Genomic DNA, 18406 nt, shown 5'->3' with positions numbered 1-18406 from the left:
ACATGTTAATTTTTTTTGTATTACATTGAAATTGTTCAGACTACTGTATCAGTATTAATGCAACTTATGTATCTTGGCGAGCACTACGCCTATAAAAATATTTCTAGTCTGAATGTCTGGTCACATCAGGATGGAGTTTTCACTAAAGAGTTCTTTGATGTATACTTTATAGTTGGTTCTACATGTAGTATGGTCATTGGAATGGCCGATTGGAAAATCTTGCTATCACAGTTCCTTCTGAATGACACATCATATTGAAATGAGATTTTTACCAGTAATCTTCTGATGATGTCTAGACCCATAAATAAAAAAGATCTTTCTTGAACATTCAATGTGACCATCACACTGGTCATCTCACAAATCTTGTTGTGCCACTTGAACTTTGAATGTGACCATCACACTAACCATCTGACAAATCTTGTTGTGCCACTTGAACTTTGAATGTGACCATCACACTAACCATCTGACAAATCTTGTTATCATTGTTCTTTTCTAATTTGATGTCATGCCAGACATTGGATATTTACTAAATGATTTCCTATGAGACATAGTCTGTCAGAAATATAATTGGGGCCACTTAGATATTCAGTATGGGAAACAGTTGCCAGTTTTAAATTCTAGTTATCACTGTTCCTGAATGAATTATTCTAAGAGCATTAGATTTTCACTGAAAAAATCTAAGATTTCAAGTTGTTTGTAACTTTAAACATTGCGTATTTGGCCTCCAATGTCCTGGTATTGTTACTCCTCTTACATGGGTGGTCATATTCACATTGTACATTTTCCCGAAACATTATTACAGTGTCATGTTGGTCCTAAATTAAAAGGGTACCATTTTGTTCTCCAAAATTGCCATCTTGAAAATGGTGCTGTTGCTGATCGTTTTAAGTAGAAAGTCTCATGGACATGGAGTTTTCACAAGATTTCTAGCATGTCTAGTTGGACTTGAATAAAAATTATGCAATCAAACCCTCAACATGGCTACCATGGTGACCATCTTAAAAATATTGCTATTACTTCTTCTAGATGGGAAGTCATAATCAGCATGACATTTTCATCAAAGGGTTTATATGTTACTTGATAATTCCTAGGTGAAAATGGTGCAATCTTACATTCAGTATAGATGCTACAATGACAATCAAGGAGTTTATATGTTACCTAATAATTCTTAAGTGACAATGGTGCAATCTTACATTCTGTATAGCTGCTACAATGACAGTTTTTTCACTGATGTCAACTTTGTTCTTAATTAAACTGGCACTAATCTGATGTTCATGAAGGCCACCACAGTGTTGTTGTCATTTAAGAATATCAGACATATTTTCAACACTAGCTGTTTAACAGGAAGAAATGGTGTGTTTTGAATTCATGGAAACTATTTTCAGTCAGTAGCACATGAATTTCTTCTTGGGACTCTTTTTGCTCCCTAAATAAGAATTCAACGATTCATCAATGATCAGATATTTAAAGTCTAAATTTTCTGAATTTGTTAACATATCAGGCAAATACTGTATTTATATATCTGCGTCCTGAGCCCATGATTTAAAACCAATAATGGTTGACAAGGCTTTATATTTGTGAGTGATTGAATTAACAACATTTTTGTGGTTTTATATCTGTGTGATAAGCTAACAGCAACACTACCTGACATGACTATATATCTCAGCGATCAGTTACCACTAAAAATGATTGGCATGGCCTTACATATGTGTGTTCAATCATTTCTCAGATTATTGCACAAAAATTTTACACCAGTAACTATTCTTTTCACATTTTCATCTTGTCTCATTCTTTTTCAAAAAGAAGAAGTTTAGTGGTTTGTCCTTGTGACAGCTGTTGTATTTCCTGAGTTGCCTCTCTTAGTATATAATGCCAACTAACCAATAGCGTTTAAGAGCAGTGCATTCTATATTGAAAGAAAATGGTGGAAACAGTTGACTTTAAATGGATACTTTGTAAGTTTAACTATGAAAATATAACTGCATACCAAAGAGTCATTATTACAGGTGTATGAAAGTATGACTGCGTACCAGAGAGATGCCATTACAGGTGTATGAAAGTAGGACTGCATGCCAGAGATACGCTATTTTAGGTGTGTGAAAGTATGACTGCATACCAGAGATACGCTATTATAGGTGTGTGAAAGTATGACTGCGTACCAGAGAGGTGCTATTACAGGTGTATGAAAGTACTACTGCATACCAGAGATACACTATTACAGGTGTGTGAAAGTACGACTGCATACCAGAGAGACGCCATTACAGGTGTATGAAAGTATGACTGCATACCAGAGATACGCTATTATAAGTGTGTGAAAGTATGACTGCATACCAGAGAGACACTATTACAGGTGTGTGAAAGTATGACTGCATACCAGAGAGACGCCATTACAGGTGTATGAAAGTATGACTGCATACCAGAGATACGCTATTACAAGTGTGTGAAAGTATGACTGCGTATCAGAGAGATGCTATTACAGGTGTGTGAAAGTATGACTGCATACCAGAGAGACGCCATTACAGGTGTATGAAAGTATGACTGCATACCAGAGATACGCTATTACAAGTGTGTGAAAGTATGACTGCATATCAGAGAGATGCTATTACAGGTGTGTGAAAGTTTGACTGCATACCAGAGATACGCTATTATAGGTGTGTGAAAGTATGACTGCATACTAGAGAGATGCCGTTACAGGTGTATGAAAGTATGACTGCATATCAGAGACGGTATTACAGGTGTGTGAAAGTATGACTGCGTACCAGAGAGACGCTATTACAGGTGTGTGAAAGTATGACTTAGTACCAGGGAGGGTCCTTAACATCATAGTTCAAATGATGCCATAGAGGAGACCTGTCCTTAACATTTCTTATAGTTCATATGATGCCATATAGGAGGCCTGTCCTTAATATTAATAATTTTATAGTTCAAATGATGCCATAATGGAGGCCTTTCCTTAACATTTTTTGTAGTTCAAATGATGCCACAGAGGAGGCCTGTCCTTAACATAAACATTTTTATAGTTCAAATGATGCCATAGAGAAGGCATGTACGTATAATTAACATTTTTATAGTTCAAATGATGCCACAGACATGGCTTGTCCTTAACATTAACATTTTATTGTTCAAATGAAGCCACAGAGGAGGCCTGTCCTTAACATTAACATTTTTATAGTTCAAATGATGCCACAGAGGAGGCCTGTCTTTAACACTAACATTTTTATAGTTCAGATGATGCCACAGAGGAGGCCTGTCTTTAACACTAACATTTTTATAGTTCAAATGATGCCACAGAGGAGGCCTGTCTTTAACACTAACATTTTAAAAGTTCAAATGATGCCACAGAGGAGGCCTGTCCTGAACATTAACATTTTTATAGTTCAAATGATGCCACAGAGGAGGCCTGTCTTTAACACTAACAATTTTTATAGTTCAAATGATGCCATAGAGGAGGCCTTTCCTTAATATTATGCATAATTCAAATGATGCCACAGAGGAGGCCTGTCCTTAACATCAACATTTGTATAGTTCACATAATGTCATAGAGGAGGCCTGTCCTTAACATTATGCATAATTCAAATGATGGTCTAGAGGAGGTCTGTCATTAGAATGTTGCTTAGTTCAAGTGATCATATAGAGGAGGTCTGTCATTAAAATTAGTCATAGTTCAAATAATGCCATTCTTACAGATTTCATCATAAGTTCACATATGGTCTTTTTAATACACACCAATGATTCAAGTTTGATATTGCTTTCAATGTAGCCATAACATACACATGTATACATTGTTGCTGGATACATGATGCACAGCATACCATATAATTGAGTTGATCAAGCCATCCATGTCAGTTCACGTGGATATTGGCAAGGTCATCAATATTTGCTTGTAGCATACACATCCAGGATATATGACACATCACTAACATGTTCCATCCACACTATAAGCTCACATGGATATTGGTAAGGTCATCAGTAGCAAATGTAGGAAGCATGACACATGACTGAAGTGATCAAGAGAAAAAGTAACCTCACTTGCAAAGTCACCAATATAGCTTACAGTAAGGATACCTGTACACAACTAAGGTGATCAAATCAAGCTATAACTAATTTTGATATTGGCATGGTCATCAGTGTAGCCTGGTGCATGTAAATCCAGTACACATGTAATAATAAAATGATATCAAAGATAAAGTTACTAGACTTGGATATTTGTAAGGTCAAGTAAGAATACCTATATCATGCTATATGATGCTATATAATGTAATAATGGTGAAACAGAAAGCAGTTTCAAGCAGATAAATATTACTTTTATAACATCAATAAACCAATCAAACTAAAGGCTTTTGTCATCTTGTAATTGCAGGTAATTTCTCGCATAGAGGTGGAAAAAATGAGCAAGGAAGGAACTCTCAGAATAGAAAAAAGTGAAGAACTGGATCTGTTTCTGAGATTTCTGCACGAAACAGGCATAATCATCTACTTCAGGTGAGATTAAAATGGTTAATACTTTAACAGTCCTGTATTGTAGATGGTGCATTGTGTCCATGTTTTAGGAGTCCTGTATTGTAGATGGTGCATTGTGTCCATGCTTTAACAGTCCTGTATTGTAGATGGTGCATTGTGTCTATGTTTTAACAGTCCTGTATTGTAGATGGTGCATTGTGTCTATGTTTTAACAGTCTTGTATTGTAGATGGTGCATTGTGTCTATGCTGCTTGAACATTCCTATGTAAAAGATGGTGCATTTTGTCCATGCTTTAACAGTCCTTTATTGCAGATGGTTCATTGTGTCCATGTTTCTAACAGTCATGTATTGTAGATGGTGCATTGTGTCTATGCTTTAACAGTCCTGTATTGCAGATGGTTCATTGTGTCCATGTTTCTAACAGTCCTGTATTGTAGATGGTTCATTGTATCCATGTTTCTAACAGTCCTGTATTGTAGATGGTTCATTGTGTCCATGTTTCTAACAGTCCTGTATTGTAGATGGTGCATTGTGTCTATGCACTTACAGTCCTGTATTGTAGATGGTGCATTGTGTCTATGCTTTATCAGTCCTGGATTGTAGATGGTTCATTGTGTCCATGTTTCTAACAGTCCTGTATTCTAGATGGTTCATTGTGTCCATGTTTCTAACAGTCCTGTATTGTAGACGGTGCATTGTGTCTATGCACTTACAGTTCTTTATTGTTGATGGTGCATTGTGTTCATGCTTTACAGTCCTGTACTGTAGATGGTGCATTGTGTCTATGCTCTTACAGTCCTTTATTGTTGATGGTGCATTGTTTCCATGATTTAACAGTCCTGTATTGTAGATGCTGCATTGTGTCTATGCTTTAACAGTCCTGTATTGTAGATTGTGCATTGTGTCTATGCTTTAACAGCCCTGTATTATAGATGGTGCATTTTGTCCGTTTCTAACAGTCCTGTATTGTAGATGATACATTGTGTCTGTGTTTCTAACAGTCCTGTATTGTTGATGGTGCATTGTGTCTATCTTTCTAACAGTCCTGTATTGTTGATGATGCATTGTGTCTATGTTTCTAACAGTCCTGTATTGTAGATTGTGCATTGTGTCTATATTTCTAACAGTCCTGTGTTGTAGAAGGTGCATTGTGTCTATGTCTTAACCGTCCTGTATTGTAGATGGTGCATTGTGTCTATGCTTTAACAGTCCTGTATTGTAGATGGTGCATTGTGTCCACGCTTTAATAGTCCTGTATTGTAGATGCTGCATTGTGTCTATTTTTCTAGCAGTGTATTCTAGTTTCATACTGACAAAATGTTTCAACTATTGCCATTGAATACATTTTAATGATACATCAACACCATCCTAACTATATATTTCTGAGAAAGTTTAGGCTGAGATGAGACATGGAAAATAAAGATGATGGCAAAAGTGGTCAAATCCTGACAATAAAATGTCAGATATAGAGATAAATTACATTAAATTTAAAAAGTCCAAGCCCTTCACGGATTTAATATCATGCCATCATGGGATGCAATCCAAGATAAAAGTGATGGTCATTTTGTATTTATCCTTACGTCTGTATCTAGTGTATCGCTTAACTACACAATGTACTGGAGTGTACATCAGGCATAGTCAACGTCCTTAAGTCTGTACAGTGCATCACATGTTTGAGACCCCTGGTCAACATCCTCAAATTTTTATAGCGGGTTGCATGTTTGAGACCCCTGGTCAACATCCTCAAATCTGTCAAAGCGGGTCACATCTGATCTACATTCTCTAGTCACTACAACATGTTTGAGACCCCTGCTCTACATCCTCAAGTCTGTGCATATTATATCTCATACATACTGGAGGGTGCATTAGGCCTTACTGTAAAATATACTATGTGTATTAGACTTATTCTACATCATCAAGCCTGTACCTACTGTGTATCTAACTGTACAACATACTGGATAATGCATTAGGACTTACTGTACAATATACTAGGTGTATTAGATGTAGTCTACATCTTCGAGCCTGTACCTACTGTATCCCTAACTGTACAACATACTGGAGGGTGAATTAGGTGTAGTCTACATCTTTAAGCCTATACCTAATGTATTTCTAAATGTACAACGTAATGAAGGCTACATTAGGCCTTACTGTGCAATATGCTAGGTGTATTAGAGATATAGTCTACATCTTCAAGCCTGTACCTACTGTATCTCTAACTGTACAACATGCTAGGTGTATTAGACATAGTCTACTTCTTCAAGCCTGTACCTACTGACCTTTTACTGCACAACATACTGGAGGGCACATCAAGCATAGTAAACATCCTCAAGTCTGTACAGCAGGTGACTTGTTTAAGACCCCTGGTCTACATCCTCAAGTCTGTACAGCAGGTCGCATGTTTAAGACCCCTGGTCTACATCCTCAAAACTGTACAATAGGTCACATGTTTGAGACCCCTGGTCTACATCCTCATGTCTGTACAGTGGGGCACATGTTTGAGACCACTGGACAACATCCTCAAGTCTGTACATATTATATCTCATACATACTGCAGGGTACATTAGGCCTTACTGTATAATATACTATGTGTATTAGACTTATTCTACATCATCAAGCCTGTACCTACTGTGTATCTAACTGTACAACATACTGGAGGATGCATCAGTCCTTACTGTACAACATACTAAATGTATTAGATATAGTCTACATCTTCAAGCCAGTACCTACTGTATCTCTAACTGTACAGCATACCGGAGGGTGCATTAGGCGATGTCTTGTGTTCAAGCCTGTACCTACTGTATTTCTTACTGTATGACAAACTTGATGATGCATCTGGTCCAGTCAACATCTATGAGATAGTGGAGGGTGCATCCCGAAGCTCCCAGTCTGCATGTTGTAGCTGACATTAGTTAGCTCTTACTTTTTGAAATAGTTGAAAGTACTTCAGGCCTAGTCTTTATCCTCAAGCTTGGGGTTGGTGTTATGAGATGGTAAGGAAATATTTGCGCTTATATGATAAGTATGAATTTCATGTATGCACAATGAAACTCATTTCAAAATATTTGGGACCAAATTCAATTATCTACTTTTGTGAGATTTTCATTTTACTGAGGATTTCAAAGATATGAAATAAAGTCTTTTACTAAGTACTTACGTGACAAGAGAGATAATTTATGAGAGACATATGTGTTTGTGAGGTGGACAGAACTGTTAAAGCCTTTTTTAAAATTTGATAACAACTTAGCTAAACAATATTTGCTCCTTCCATGGCAATCACTTCCAGTCACATATATACATACAGTTCTACATAGAAATACCATTCTAGTCTCAAGAAACATTTAAGGATTAAAATACTTTTAGAAATTTATGTCCATTAGTATTATCAATGAACATCAATAATGTCTGAATTTTCCTTTCTATTCATAATTTTCCTATACCCATTTCCTTTTCTAGTTCTTTCAGTGCAGTTTTTGGCACAAATTCATGTTCTTTGATCAGATTAAAGTGAGTAAAGACAAATGACATGTAATGATATTTAATTCTTTGAGTAAACACAAATGATAGGCATTTCATTGTGTGAGTAAAGACAAATGACATGCAAAGATAACGTCACTGTGTGAGTAAATACATATGACGTGTACTGATACTTCATTGTGTTAGTAAAGACAAATGATCTGTAATGATATTTCACTGTGTGAGTGAAAACAAATGACATGAATTAATTGTCCTCCATGTGAGTAAAAACAAATGACAGCAGCCATGGCTGCTGAATTAATGCAAGATTTTATTTCTTTATGAGTGACTTCCAGTGACAGCCGTCATTGCAAGTTAAATACATGTAAGTGATATCTCAATGCAATTGAAGACAAATGACATGTAATGATACTTCATTGTGTGAGTAAAGACACATGACATGTAATGATATTTCAATGTGTGAGTAGAGACAAATGACATGAATTAATTGTTGTCCATGTGAGTAAATATAAATGACATGGAATGAAACTTCATTGTGTGAGTAAAGATATATGAGATGAAATACTTGTCCTCCATGTGAATCAAGACAGATGACAGCAGTCATGGCTACTGAACTAATGCAATGATTTTATTTCTTTATGAGTGAAGTCCAATGACAGCCGTCATGGCAAGTTAAGTACATGTTATTGTTATCTCAATGCAGTTGAAGACAAATGATATGTAATGTTGGGATATTTTCACACATATGAGCTACCTGCTCCAGTGGCCTAGTGGTAAGAACATCTGTTTTGGATGTGGGAGGTCATGGGTTCAATCCCTGGCCAAGTCATATCAAAGACTTACAAAAATGGTACCTACAGCTGCCTCGCTTGGCACTCAGCATTACGAGGTTAGTGTTAGGACTGGTCTGCCTGGTGTCAGGATAATGTGACTGGCTGGGACATCATGCTACGTGTCTGCGGCATGATGCCCCAGTGCTTGACATCATTATAAACTGCCACATTGTAGACATCGTAGTAATATGACTGAAAAATTATTAAAGCTACATTAAAAATCCAAATCACATGCACATACACTGCAGCTCCCATAGTTGCGAATCTCAGTGGTGCCCAAGTTATGACTCGCATGGTCTGCACATATTGTCTCCTCTTGTAATGAAAACCACATGTAAGTAATATCAGACCCACTTAGGCATCTTGTTGGGTATGTTAGGACTGCATTTTAACATGTGCACATGTATGCTTCTTTCACCAACAAGTTTGAAGATTCAGAAAATATGCTGGGTTTGTTGGGATTGCATTTCAAAAGAGACATATAAAAATATTACCTACCTACCCAATTCTAAAACCAGTGCAATAGGAAACTTTTTTGGGGCCTAACAGAAAAAATCATTGCTTGATTTGAAATCATGTGTTATACTGCTACCTTTAAATAAAGAGTAATTAAATAATTCTTAATCCTGTGAAATATTTATGCTTTTCAGTATTGATGTTCTGAGAGACAATATTGTGTTGGACCCAATATGGTTGATTGATGCCCTGAAATCCCTCATCAATGCTCAACAAAGCCTACCAGAAAGCCCTGCTGGCAGTACTGTCTCACTGAAATGGTCTGACTTCAAGGAGAAAGGAATCCTTCACTTAGAACTTGTCGGTTTGTAAATTTCTTTTTGTTACCTGTTTTCATAGCATGTCTGCATTACACCCTCAATAGCATAGAAGCTATTTCACCTACAAAATATGTATGTGGATGCATCTTAAAAACAGAATTCAGCCATACCAAGTGTATTATTACAACTTAATTTGCTTCTTTGAGTAAGTTGTATTTTATGCTGTTTTAATATTCAAATTTGGAACAAAATCACACCAAAATTCAAATAACAATACATCTTTACAAAAGTAAATCAGGAACACTAGGATTACAAGACCCATTTTTCATATTAACAAATTTTCATGTCAGAGTGACTATTGTATTTTCTGTTATTCATTTCACTATGCTATATTGACACATGTTCATCGAATGAAATTTGGTCTATGGATCCATCTTAATTAAAGTAACTAAGCCATACCAAAACTAGGTCTTTATTACCTAATTTGCATAGATCAGTGACTTCGCTGTTTCTAGGTGTCTGTTTATTACACCTGCATTATCATTTAACTTATTTCATATAGACTCATGAAAATGTGTGTGGATGCATGTCTTTTCCATGATAATTCAACAATTCCAACACTAGATCAATTTGACCAGAATTGTATGATTAATTAATGTTCATTTCAACATTATGTTTCTCATTTCAACATAACAGTTGGTACGCAAGTGCATTTATGGGAAAGTAAATCATAAAAATGGGTTTGTGTGGTCCAAGTTTCATGCATAGGTGTCTTTGTATTTTCAGCAGTCAGTTTGTTTCATCTTTATTTTCACCCTATTTCACTTATGCTTGTGAATATTGGAAATGTGACTGCATTTCAAGGAGAGTATCTCACTGTATCAAAAAGAAACCATTATGTCCCAATTTTTGCAGATTACATGATTCATATTAACAATTAATTACAATAAATTATCAATTCTCCTTTTGAAAATAGGTCTCCCAATAAACTCCATACATTTATGTACCATTGTAATGTTTTTGTTAGTATCGTGATAAGTGAATCATATGCATATAATAATGCTGTCCATGTCAGTCCACAAGATCATAATCTACACAGATGTACAAAAGCTGGCATCAGTATGTCAGTCCATAAGGTCATAATCTACACAAATGTACGGACCACTGCCATCTCACCCCTGTCTGCATAGGTTCGAGTGTCGGATTCTTCTAACATGGGTATGTGAGAAAGCTTGCCAGTAGCTTCTCGTGGGTCGGTGGTTCTTTCCAGGGTTTTCCTGGGTTCGCCCACCACCATTAATACTGGCCGCCATATGTAGCCTATCGTGTGCTGAAAAATGGCGTTAAACATTACAACAACAATAAAATCTGGCATCAGATGGTGATTCCTGGTATAAAAATCTTAAACAATTTGAGTTGTATTATTGTTAGTGGAAATGTTTGAGCCACATTTGTTCATAAAGCAAAGAATGGTTCCGGATAGCAAGATATAAAAAAAAACAGCTGGCAAAGCTAACTAAGGCATAGGGATACAAGGTATGGTACAATTAAGGCATATAGATACAAGGTAATTGTAAGAGTAAGACATAGGGATACAAGGTAATGGTGTAATTAAGACATAGGGATATAAGTTAAGGGTGTAAGTAAGATATAGAGATACAAGATAACGGTTTAAGTAAGACAGGGATGCAAGGTTAGGGTATAAGTAAGACATAGGAATGCGAGGTAAGGTACAAATAAAGCATAAGAATACAATATAAAGATATAGGTAATGCATAGGAATATGAGGTATGGTACAGGTAAGTCATAGGAATATGAGGTATGGTACAGGTAAGGCATGGGAATATGAGATATGGTTCAGGTAAGGCATGGGGATATGAGGTATGGTACAGGTAAGGCATGGGGATATGAGGTATGGTACAGGTAAGGCATGGGAATATGAGGTATGGTACAGGTAAGGCATGGGGATATGAGGTGAGGTACAAGTCAGGCATATAGATAGAACTGACATAATAGGTATATATAAAAACATACATAATACTCATTCATAACTTATAATTATAGGAGGTTTATGTACTGGTACGAAAACTTCCAAAACACTCATCCATAACCTAATAGTATAGGAAGTTTATGTATATGTATACAAACTTACATGACACTCATTAATAATCTTATATTATAGGAAGTTTATGTATAGCTATAAAAACTTACATTACACTCATCCTAACTGACATTATATGAATCTTAGGTGTAGGTTTAAGAGCTTGTTGCAAATGCTGACATGACTTTGTAATGGAAAAAGTAATTGTGTTCATTCTCCTCCTTATCATTGCAACCTTGTGAATGTAAATGTGACTGAATTGAATTGGTCAATTATATCCATAAGGAAAACTCTGATGTTATATCCATGAGGATGCATCTGATATTAAATCTTTGAGGATAACTCTGATATTAAATCCATGAGGAAAACTCTGATATTATATCCATGAGGATAAGTCTGATATTATATCCATGAGGATAAAACTGATATTATGTCCATGAGGATAAGTCTGATATTATATCCATGAGGATAAGTCTGATATTAAATCCATGAAGATAAGTCAGATATTATATACATGAGGATAAGTCTGATATTATATCCGTGAGGATAAGTCCGATATTATATCCATGAGGATAGGTCTGATATTATATCCATGAATATAAGTCTGATATTATATCCTTGAGGATAAGTTTGATATCATATCCATGAGGATAAGTCTGATGTTATATCCATGAGGATAAGTCAGATATTATATCCATGAGGATAAGTCTGATATTATATCCATGAATATAAGTCTGATATTATATCCATGAGGATAAGTCTGATATTAAATCCATGAAGATAAGTCTGATATTATATACATGACGATAAGTCGGATATTAAATCCATGAGGATAAGTCTGATAATTTAAACTACATGTTTTGAAAAGTACCCCATAACCTGATCATCTGAGAGCATCCAATGGATTAGGAATCATTTGTTTTTCTTTCACAGATGCTATCTGGACAAAGGAAAAGCATCCAGAGCTGCATGCCAACAAAGAGCACATCTTACTAATAATGGAGCAGTTAAACATCATTGCCAAACCAAGGGTCTTGAGTGAGATTGGGGAGAAGGTCAGTTGATGTGAATGTTATTGTTTTCTTCTACATTTTTTTTAATTTGCAAATTTTGCATGTTGTCATATTTTACATTTTAAATAGTAAAAGACGAATTTTGAATAACAATAATGCAGTTATGTGATTAAATGTCTTCAGGATTCATTTAAATTGATTGAAAATTGGTAAGCATGTGAACAGGTTTAATGGGGTTTCAACTATGTACCAGTGATGCAAACCCACCATCAAACATGGAAAAAAAGAAAATGCATCTTAACAGCTGCTTAAATAATTTAACTGAAGGCAACCATGCAGAAAGGATTGTCAAATTCACATCAGCAGTAGAGATTGACCTTTTTAATTTTGAAATCTTATATTTTTTCTTGAACAAAACAAAACAGAATTTCAACAAATTCACTAGATAGAACAATGACATAAGGGACTTTCATGTTGATACAGAAAGATGTTATCAGACTTAAAATATGACTGCCATTTATAAAATAGATATTTAAATTCTTTAAATTGCATCTGAAATCTCCTACACGGAATTTAGCCAAATTTGACAGAAATTATGCTGGCAAGGTTGTCATGTTTTTGTCTTCCATGGTCTGTGGTAAGTTGATGTCATAGTAATGGCCTGACAGTCATCATCTGTGCCATGTAATGCAACCATTACCAATTATGTTTTTAAACGTCCTCACATCTAGGGCAAGAGGGGCTATCATATCTAAACAAATATTACCAGTCTGTCAAGCTGCAATGTATCAGATTAGTAATAAAGCGTCAAATGACCTGTTTACAAAATATATTAAACATAATGGGATAACATTTGACCTTTCAGATGTTAAAAAAGAATGTCAGTCTTCCTTCAGATATTCCAATACTGCTAGAGTAATACTAAAATAGTTGACATGAAAATGATATCAGATTGCTGTAGAATCTGTAGAATCTGCTGTAGAATCTGACTCAATAACAACTATCTCGAGTATGTAAAGTCATACTGGAAAAGTGAACATTTATTACAGAAAATAATTTCTCAATTACTCGAGTGTCTGTGATCTGTATCAACCTTGCCCATCACAAGTCTTCCATACTTGGGTTTGAATTCATCTTGCTCAAATAATCATTCCCCTCTATAAATAATTTAGTTTTGGACCTCATTTGTTCCTCCAAATACACTACTTTGTTCTTTACATTTTCTCTCATTGATCATCTAGCATGCGTTGTCAATTTGTGTCAGAGGAAAGCAAAATCATTAAGACATTTCCACCAGCAATGTACTGATTACATTATATTTCATTATTAATGAATACACTCTATTAAAAAACTTCGGTCTGCTTAGTTCAGTCTAAAATCAACCATAACGATCTTTTGTCTTTATTTTCTTGGGATTTATTATGTGGCCTATTGGCTCCATCAAAGGACATTTCTTGGGATTTATTATGCGGCCTATTGGCTCCATCAAAGGACATTTCTTGGGATTTATTATGCGGCCTATTGGCTCCATCAAAGGACATTTCTTGGGATTTATTATGCGGCCTATTGGCTCCATCAATGGACATTTCTTGGGATTTATTATGTGGCCTATTGGTTACCTGTAAGGATTAAAAAGAATTAATTATTATATAGAATGTGACCACTTCAGTATTCCGTATGGCTGCCATTACTAATGATAGAAACACTACTCAGTAACTATTTCTCAAAAACTGACCAAATTAGAAATAATGCATTGCAATACTAAGTGATTTAAATTATGTACAAACTGATGTCATATAAAAGTAAAGAAAACTTAAAGTAATTAATTTGAGAACAGCAATCAGCAGCATTGGAAGAAATTTATACAGTAAGCATCCTTCTGTCCCAGATTTCTTGCTAACTGCTCATGCATTTTTAAACTGGATTGCTATGAAACTTTACACGTATTTTCGTCAAAAGTTGAAGTTGGTCTTGTGTGAACATGTGCTGATTTGATTCATAATATTGCATATATGGTGGTCAACTTGAAAATCTTGCATTCACTCCTCCTCCAAGAAGTTTGGACATATATCAATATTATTGACCACTTATAATGTGTTGTTGGTCCTAAGTGATACTAGTGATATCTTTCATCAAATACCAGATCATGTTTTATGATGTGTTTGTTCGAAATGGAAACACTGCCAATACTATTATAATGATGATGGCCATCTTTAGATTGATGTTATCTGAACATTGTCTGACTGGATCTCTATAGCAACAACATATTCTTCTGACAAGTAAATAGATCCAAGTGAAATTGATACCAATCATACATCCAATTTAACTTCATCAATGGACATCTTGACTAACTTGTTATCATTACTTCTTCTAGACGGATTGTTATATCAACATGGGGTTCTATCAAGAGACTCCATATGATCTCTGGCTGGTCTTAAATGAAGACAGATCTAAATTAAGTCCTATATAGTTTCCATAATGTCAACTGTCAAAAGGATACAGACTGTATCTAATAAGGTTAAAACAGCTGCCATTTTGGTGATATTGTTGTTACTGAAGACAGTCAGACATGGTTTCAAGTCTCAGCAGTTGCAACAAAACGACAACCAGGAATCATATTCCTGGGATGATTGTTAAGTCAGTTGAGTACCAGTCTATTCAAACTATTGTTGCAAGATCTCCATTATGCTAACCATTAACCTGGTATATATTCATAAATTCTTCAAAATTGAAAAAAATAAAAAAAGTTTATTTGCCACCCTTCTTTCCTTAAGTCATTCTTTTTATATGCCCGCCATATGACGTCATTATCTTCTCTGTCCACCAATCTGTCATCAAGTCCCTTAATACCAAGTAACTCTAAAACTGGACCACATACAACTACCAATGCTTTTGGTTTGTATGACCTTTTTTAGAAGAATAAAGTACAAGTATATAAATGTTGAGGCCAACATGTCATAGGTCAAATATATTTTGGGTATGGTATGCACTTGGAGTAAGCAAAAATCATATCAATTTTGCTGCCAATGGTCAGGGTCCATGTGACTGAAAGAAGAAAAATGGATTCTGCACAATAACATGATTTATTCATTTCTGGCCTGTTCTGTCAATTTCACAGTAACCCATAAACTGTCAGAATGAAGGTTCTAATATCCTTATGTGTTAGCAGCACTGAAGAAACATTGTTATATTACCCAAAAGGTTTACTTCAAGATAAATCCAAGGATATTGAAGGTCACAAAAGTCCTTGGTTATTTCATGGTATTCCAAAGAAGTTATTAGATATCCAAGACCTTGACTGTTTTCACAATAATCCAGCAAGGTATTGACTGTTGGGTATAATTGGTTTCTGCTCTGAAAGTTCAAAAAACAAAATTTAAATAAATCAGATTTTGTCTCTGACTCTTACAAGGCTGAAATATAGCTGAACAATGTTATGCTGGATGGATATAGCTGAGATGTACACATCAAAACAACAATTCAAAATAATTGGAAAAGATTCCAGGTATTCAAAATTATTCCGCATTGTTGTGATCTTTTTCTCTTTTTTTTATTTGGCCAATCATTAACTAGGGTATGCATGACATATCTAGCATACACAGGTTCTCCTAGGATCATGGGATGTTGACAAGACCTCCATTCAACTATATTGTGGCGTACTTTGATGAAATTAGTGTTTCGCGTGAAGTTGGCAATAAACATGATTTATGAATGGAGACTGTACATACATGTACTTCTTATAGTGCATGCCAGCCACAGAAGAAAATAATTCTAAAAAATGCCATTAACCCAGATGACTTGAATAAAAACTATTTTTTACAATACTACATCATATTGATATCCATAGCATTGAATAATTGAGGCACAAAGAGAAGGGGATTTGCAGAATTAATTTTGCTCAAGAGAGTTCCCTGACTACAATTTTTGATTGCCTGTGATAATAAAAAAAGCTGTAGATTGTTTGTTTTTTTAAGCATCCGAGTTAATGTGCTGAGAGGTCTAAAAGATAGCATACACAGATTTAACTACAGATTGTTCACTTTTATACATGTATTATTAATATCTGATGATACACAGTGTTGGCTTTTTATACATGTATTGTTCATTTTTTCCTAAGTGGATTCATACCTGTTGATAAGCAGTTTGTTACAAATACATTGACTTAAAAAGAAATTCTAATAGGTATTAAAATTACATGAAACAATTTAATTATAAGCATTTAGTCAGTGTTTTCAGCATATATTGATTCTGCAGTAAGCATAATCCATGTTTTATATTGGCATGTTTGAATAATATAAACTATGATGTTGATACAAGTTACAGATGTTAGTATATAATACACAATGTGATGATATTTATAAATAGACACGAAGAATAAAGTGTTAAACTAAGAATTATTCATGACTCTTAAAGATGAAAAGTATTTTGTTTATATGGTAAATATAGCTTTACTCAGTTCTTAAATATTCATGTTTGGATTAAAGCTGCAACCTGTTGATATATTGGTGAAGAGTTTGAGCCCTAATATATGTGACTAAGATAAAACTACATGGTCACTGTAATAACACTCACTAAAACAGAGGCAAATAATCAAACTTGCTTAAATTAATCTTGATCACAGAGCCATTTTTGCATTCGGTAAAAGCCAACATGAATGTATTGAGATTTATTAGAGAATAGTTTTTGTTGTCGTCATTCTGGGTTTAACACCATTTTCGTAAATATAGTCTCCAGTATAATTGGCGGAGGAAGAATTCGGGGAAATCCCTGGTACGACCCACTGACCCACAAGGCGCAACTTGCAGATTTTCTTATATAATCCTTTTAGTCAAGCCCAAGACTCGAACCCACAAAGACAGGTCAGATGCAATGATCAGTAAAGGCGGGTGCTTTAGAACACATGGCCGGGGGGGGGGAGAGGGGGTGGACAGAGAACAGTAAGTTTGTTGTTTGCTGTGTTCAGAAAGTACTTGATCATCTAAAAACAACAACCACAAAAACAACACAATTATTTCCAAGAAGAAGAAAAAAATATTAATCCATTTTTACAGTGTTAATGGTTTTTTTTGGTTTAAATTGTTTTATTTTGTTTTGGTATGATAGTGGGAGCTATATCTTGTTGACTTTTTCTGTATCTTTATATTCTGAATATATTTTTAGGTGGAGAACTACTTCCTTACACCTTGTATGCTTCATCAGGAATCTCCCAGAGAAGTTATCTCCCCTGAACAAGATAACAGGATGGTGAGCACATCAGTCCTGTGCTTTGTATTTACAGGAAAATTTCTGCCACCACCCATATTCCATAGGCTTCTAGCAGCCTGTGTAGCTCGCTGGCCAGTGTCCAAGAAGAAGGAAACAGCAGAAAATCTCATTTTTTGTGGCTGTTGTGTTTTTGACCTGGACATTTTTCATAGATTGATCTTGTACTGTAGGAACCACATTGTTTATGCAAGAATAACAAGGATGGTGGTTGATGAAGCCAATACCCCCAATGCAAAGCTGTGTAGCCGAGTTAGAAAGTTCATCACTCTGAACCTCTCCAAGATTACATCTTACCTTGGCCAGAACTTACAATATAAGCTATATTTTAAGTCGCCATCATTTGATGATATTCTTGAAGATGACATGTTCCCTTTTTCACCATTTCAGGCATGGTTTACTGAAGAGGTAAGTTGTTTTCAGCATTACTGAATGGAAAGGATTGATACATCGGTGAATAGTATTATTGATTCCTCCTGAGGTGC

At 35.2% G+C, this 18406-nt stretch overlaps 1 protein-coding gene across 4 annotated transcripts in view; it reads left to right on the top strand.

Moving 5' to 3' along the window:
- The window catches only part of LOC149788762 (uncharacterized), a 133363-nt gene that overhangs the window by 108252 nt on the left and 6705 nt on the right, over positions 1 to 18406 (top strand). For all 4 annotated transcript variants that reach the window (XM_089974850.1, XM_089974849.1, XM_089974852.1 and 1 more), the window contains 4 exons: positions 4361 to 4482; positions 9420 to 9589; positions 12580 to 12701; positions 17820 to 18329. In XM_089974850.1, coding sequence (XP_089830976.1) covers positions 4361 to 4482; positions 9420 to 9589; positions 12580 to 12701; positions 17820 to 18329 — 924 coding nt within the window. The remainder of the gene's footprint in view (positions 1 to 4360; positions 4483 to 9419; positions 9590 to 12579; positions 12702 to 17819; positions 18330 to 18406) is intronic.

This window comes from Sinohyriopsis cumingii, chromosome 11 (assembly GCF_028554795.1).
Source record: "Sinohyriopsis cumingii isolate HCF-2022 chromosome 11, ASM2855479v2, whole genome shotgun sequence".
NCBI lineage: Eukaryota > Metazoa > Mollusca > Bivalvia > Unionida > Unionidae > Sinohyriopsis > Sinohyriopsis cumingii.
The sequence above is the reverse complement of the archived record's forward strand: the minus strand, read 5'-3'. Positions and strand labels throughout refer to the sequence as shown.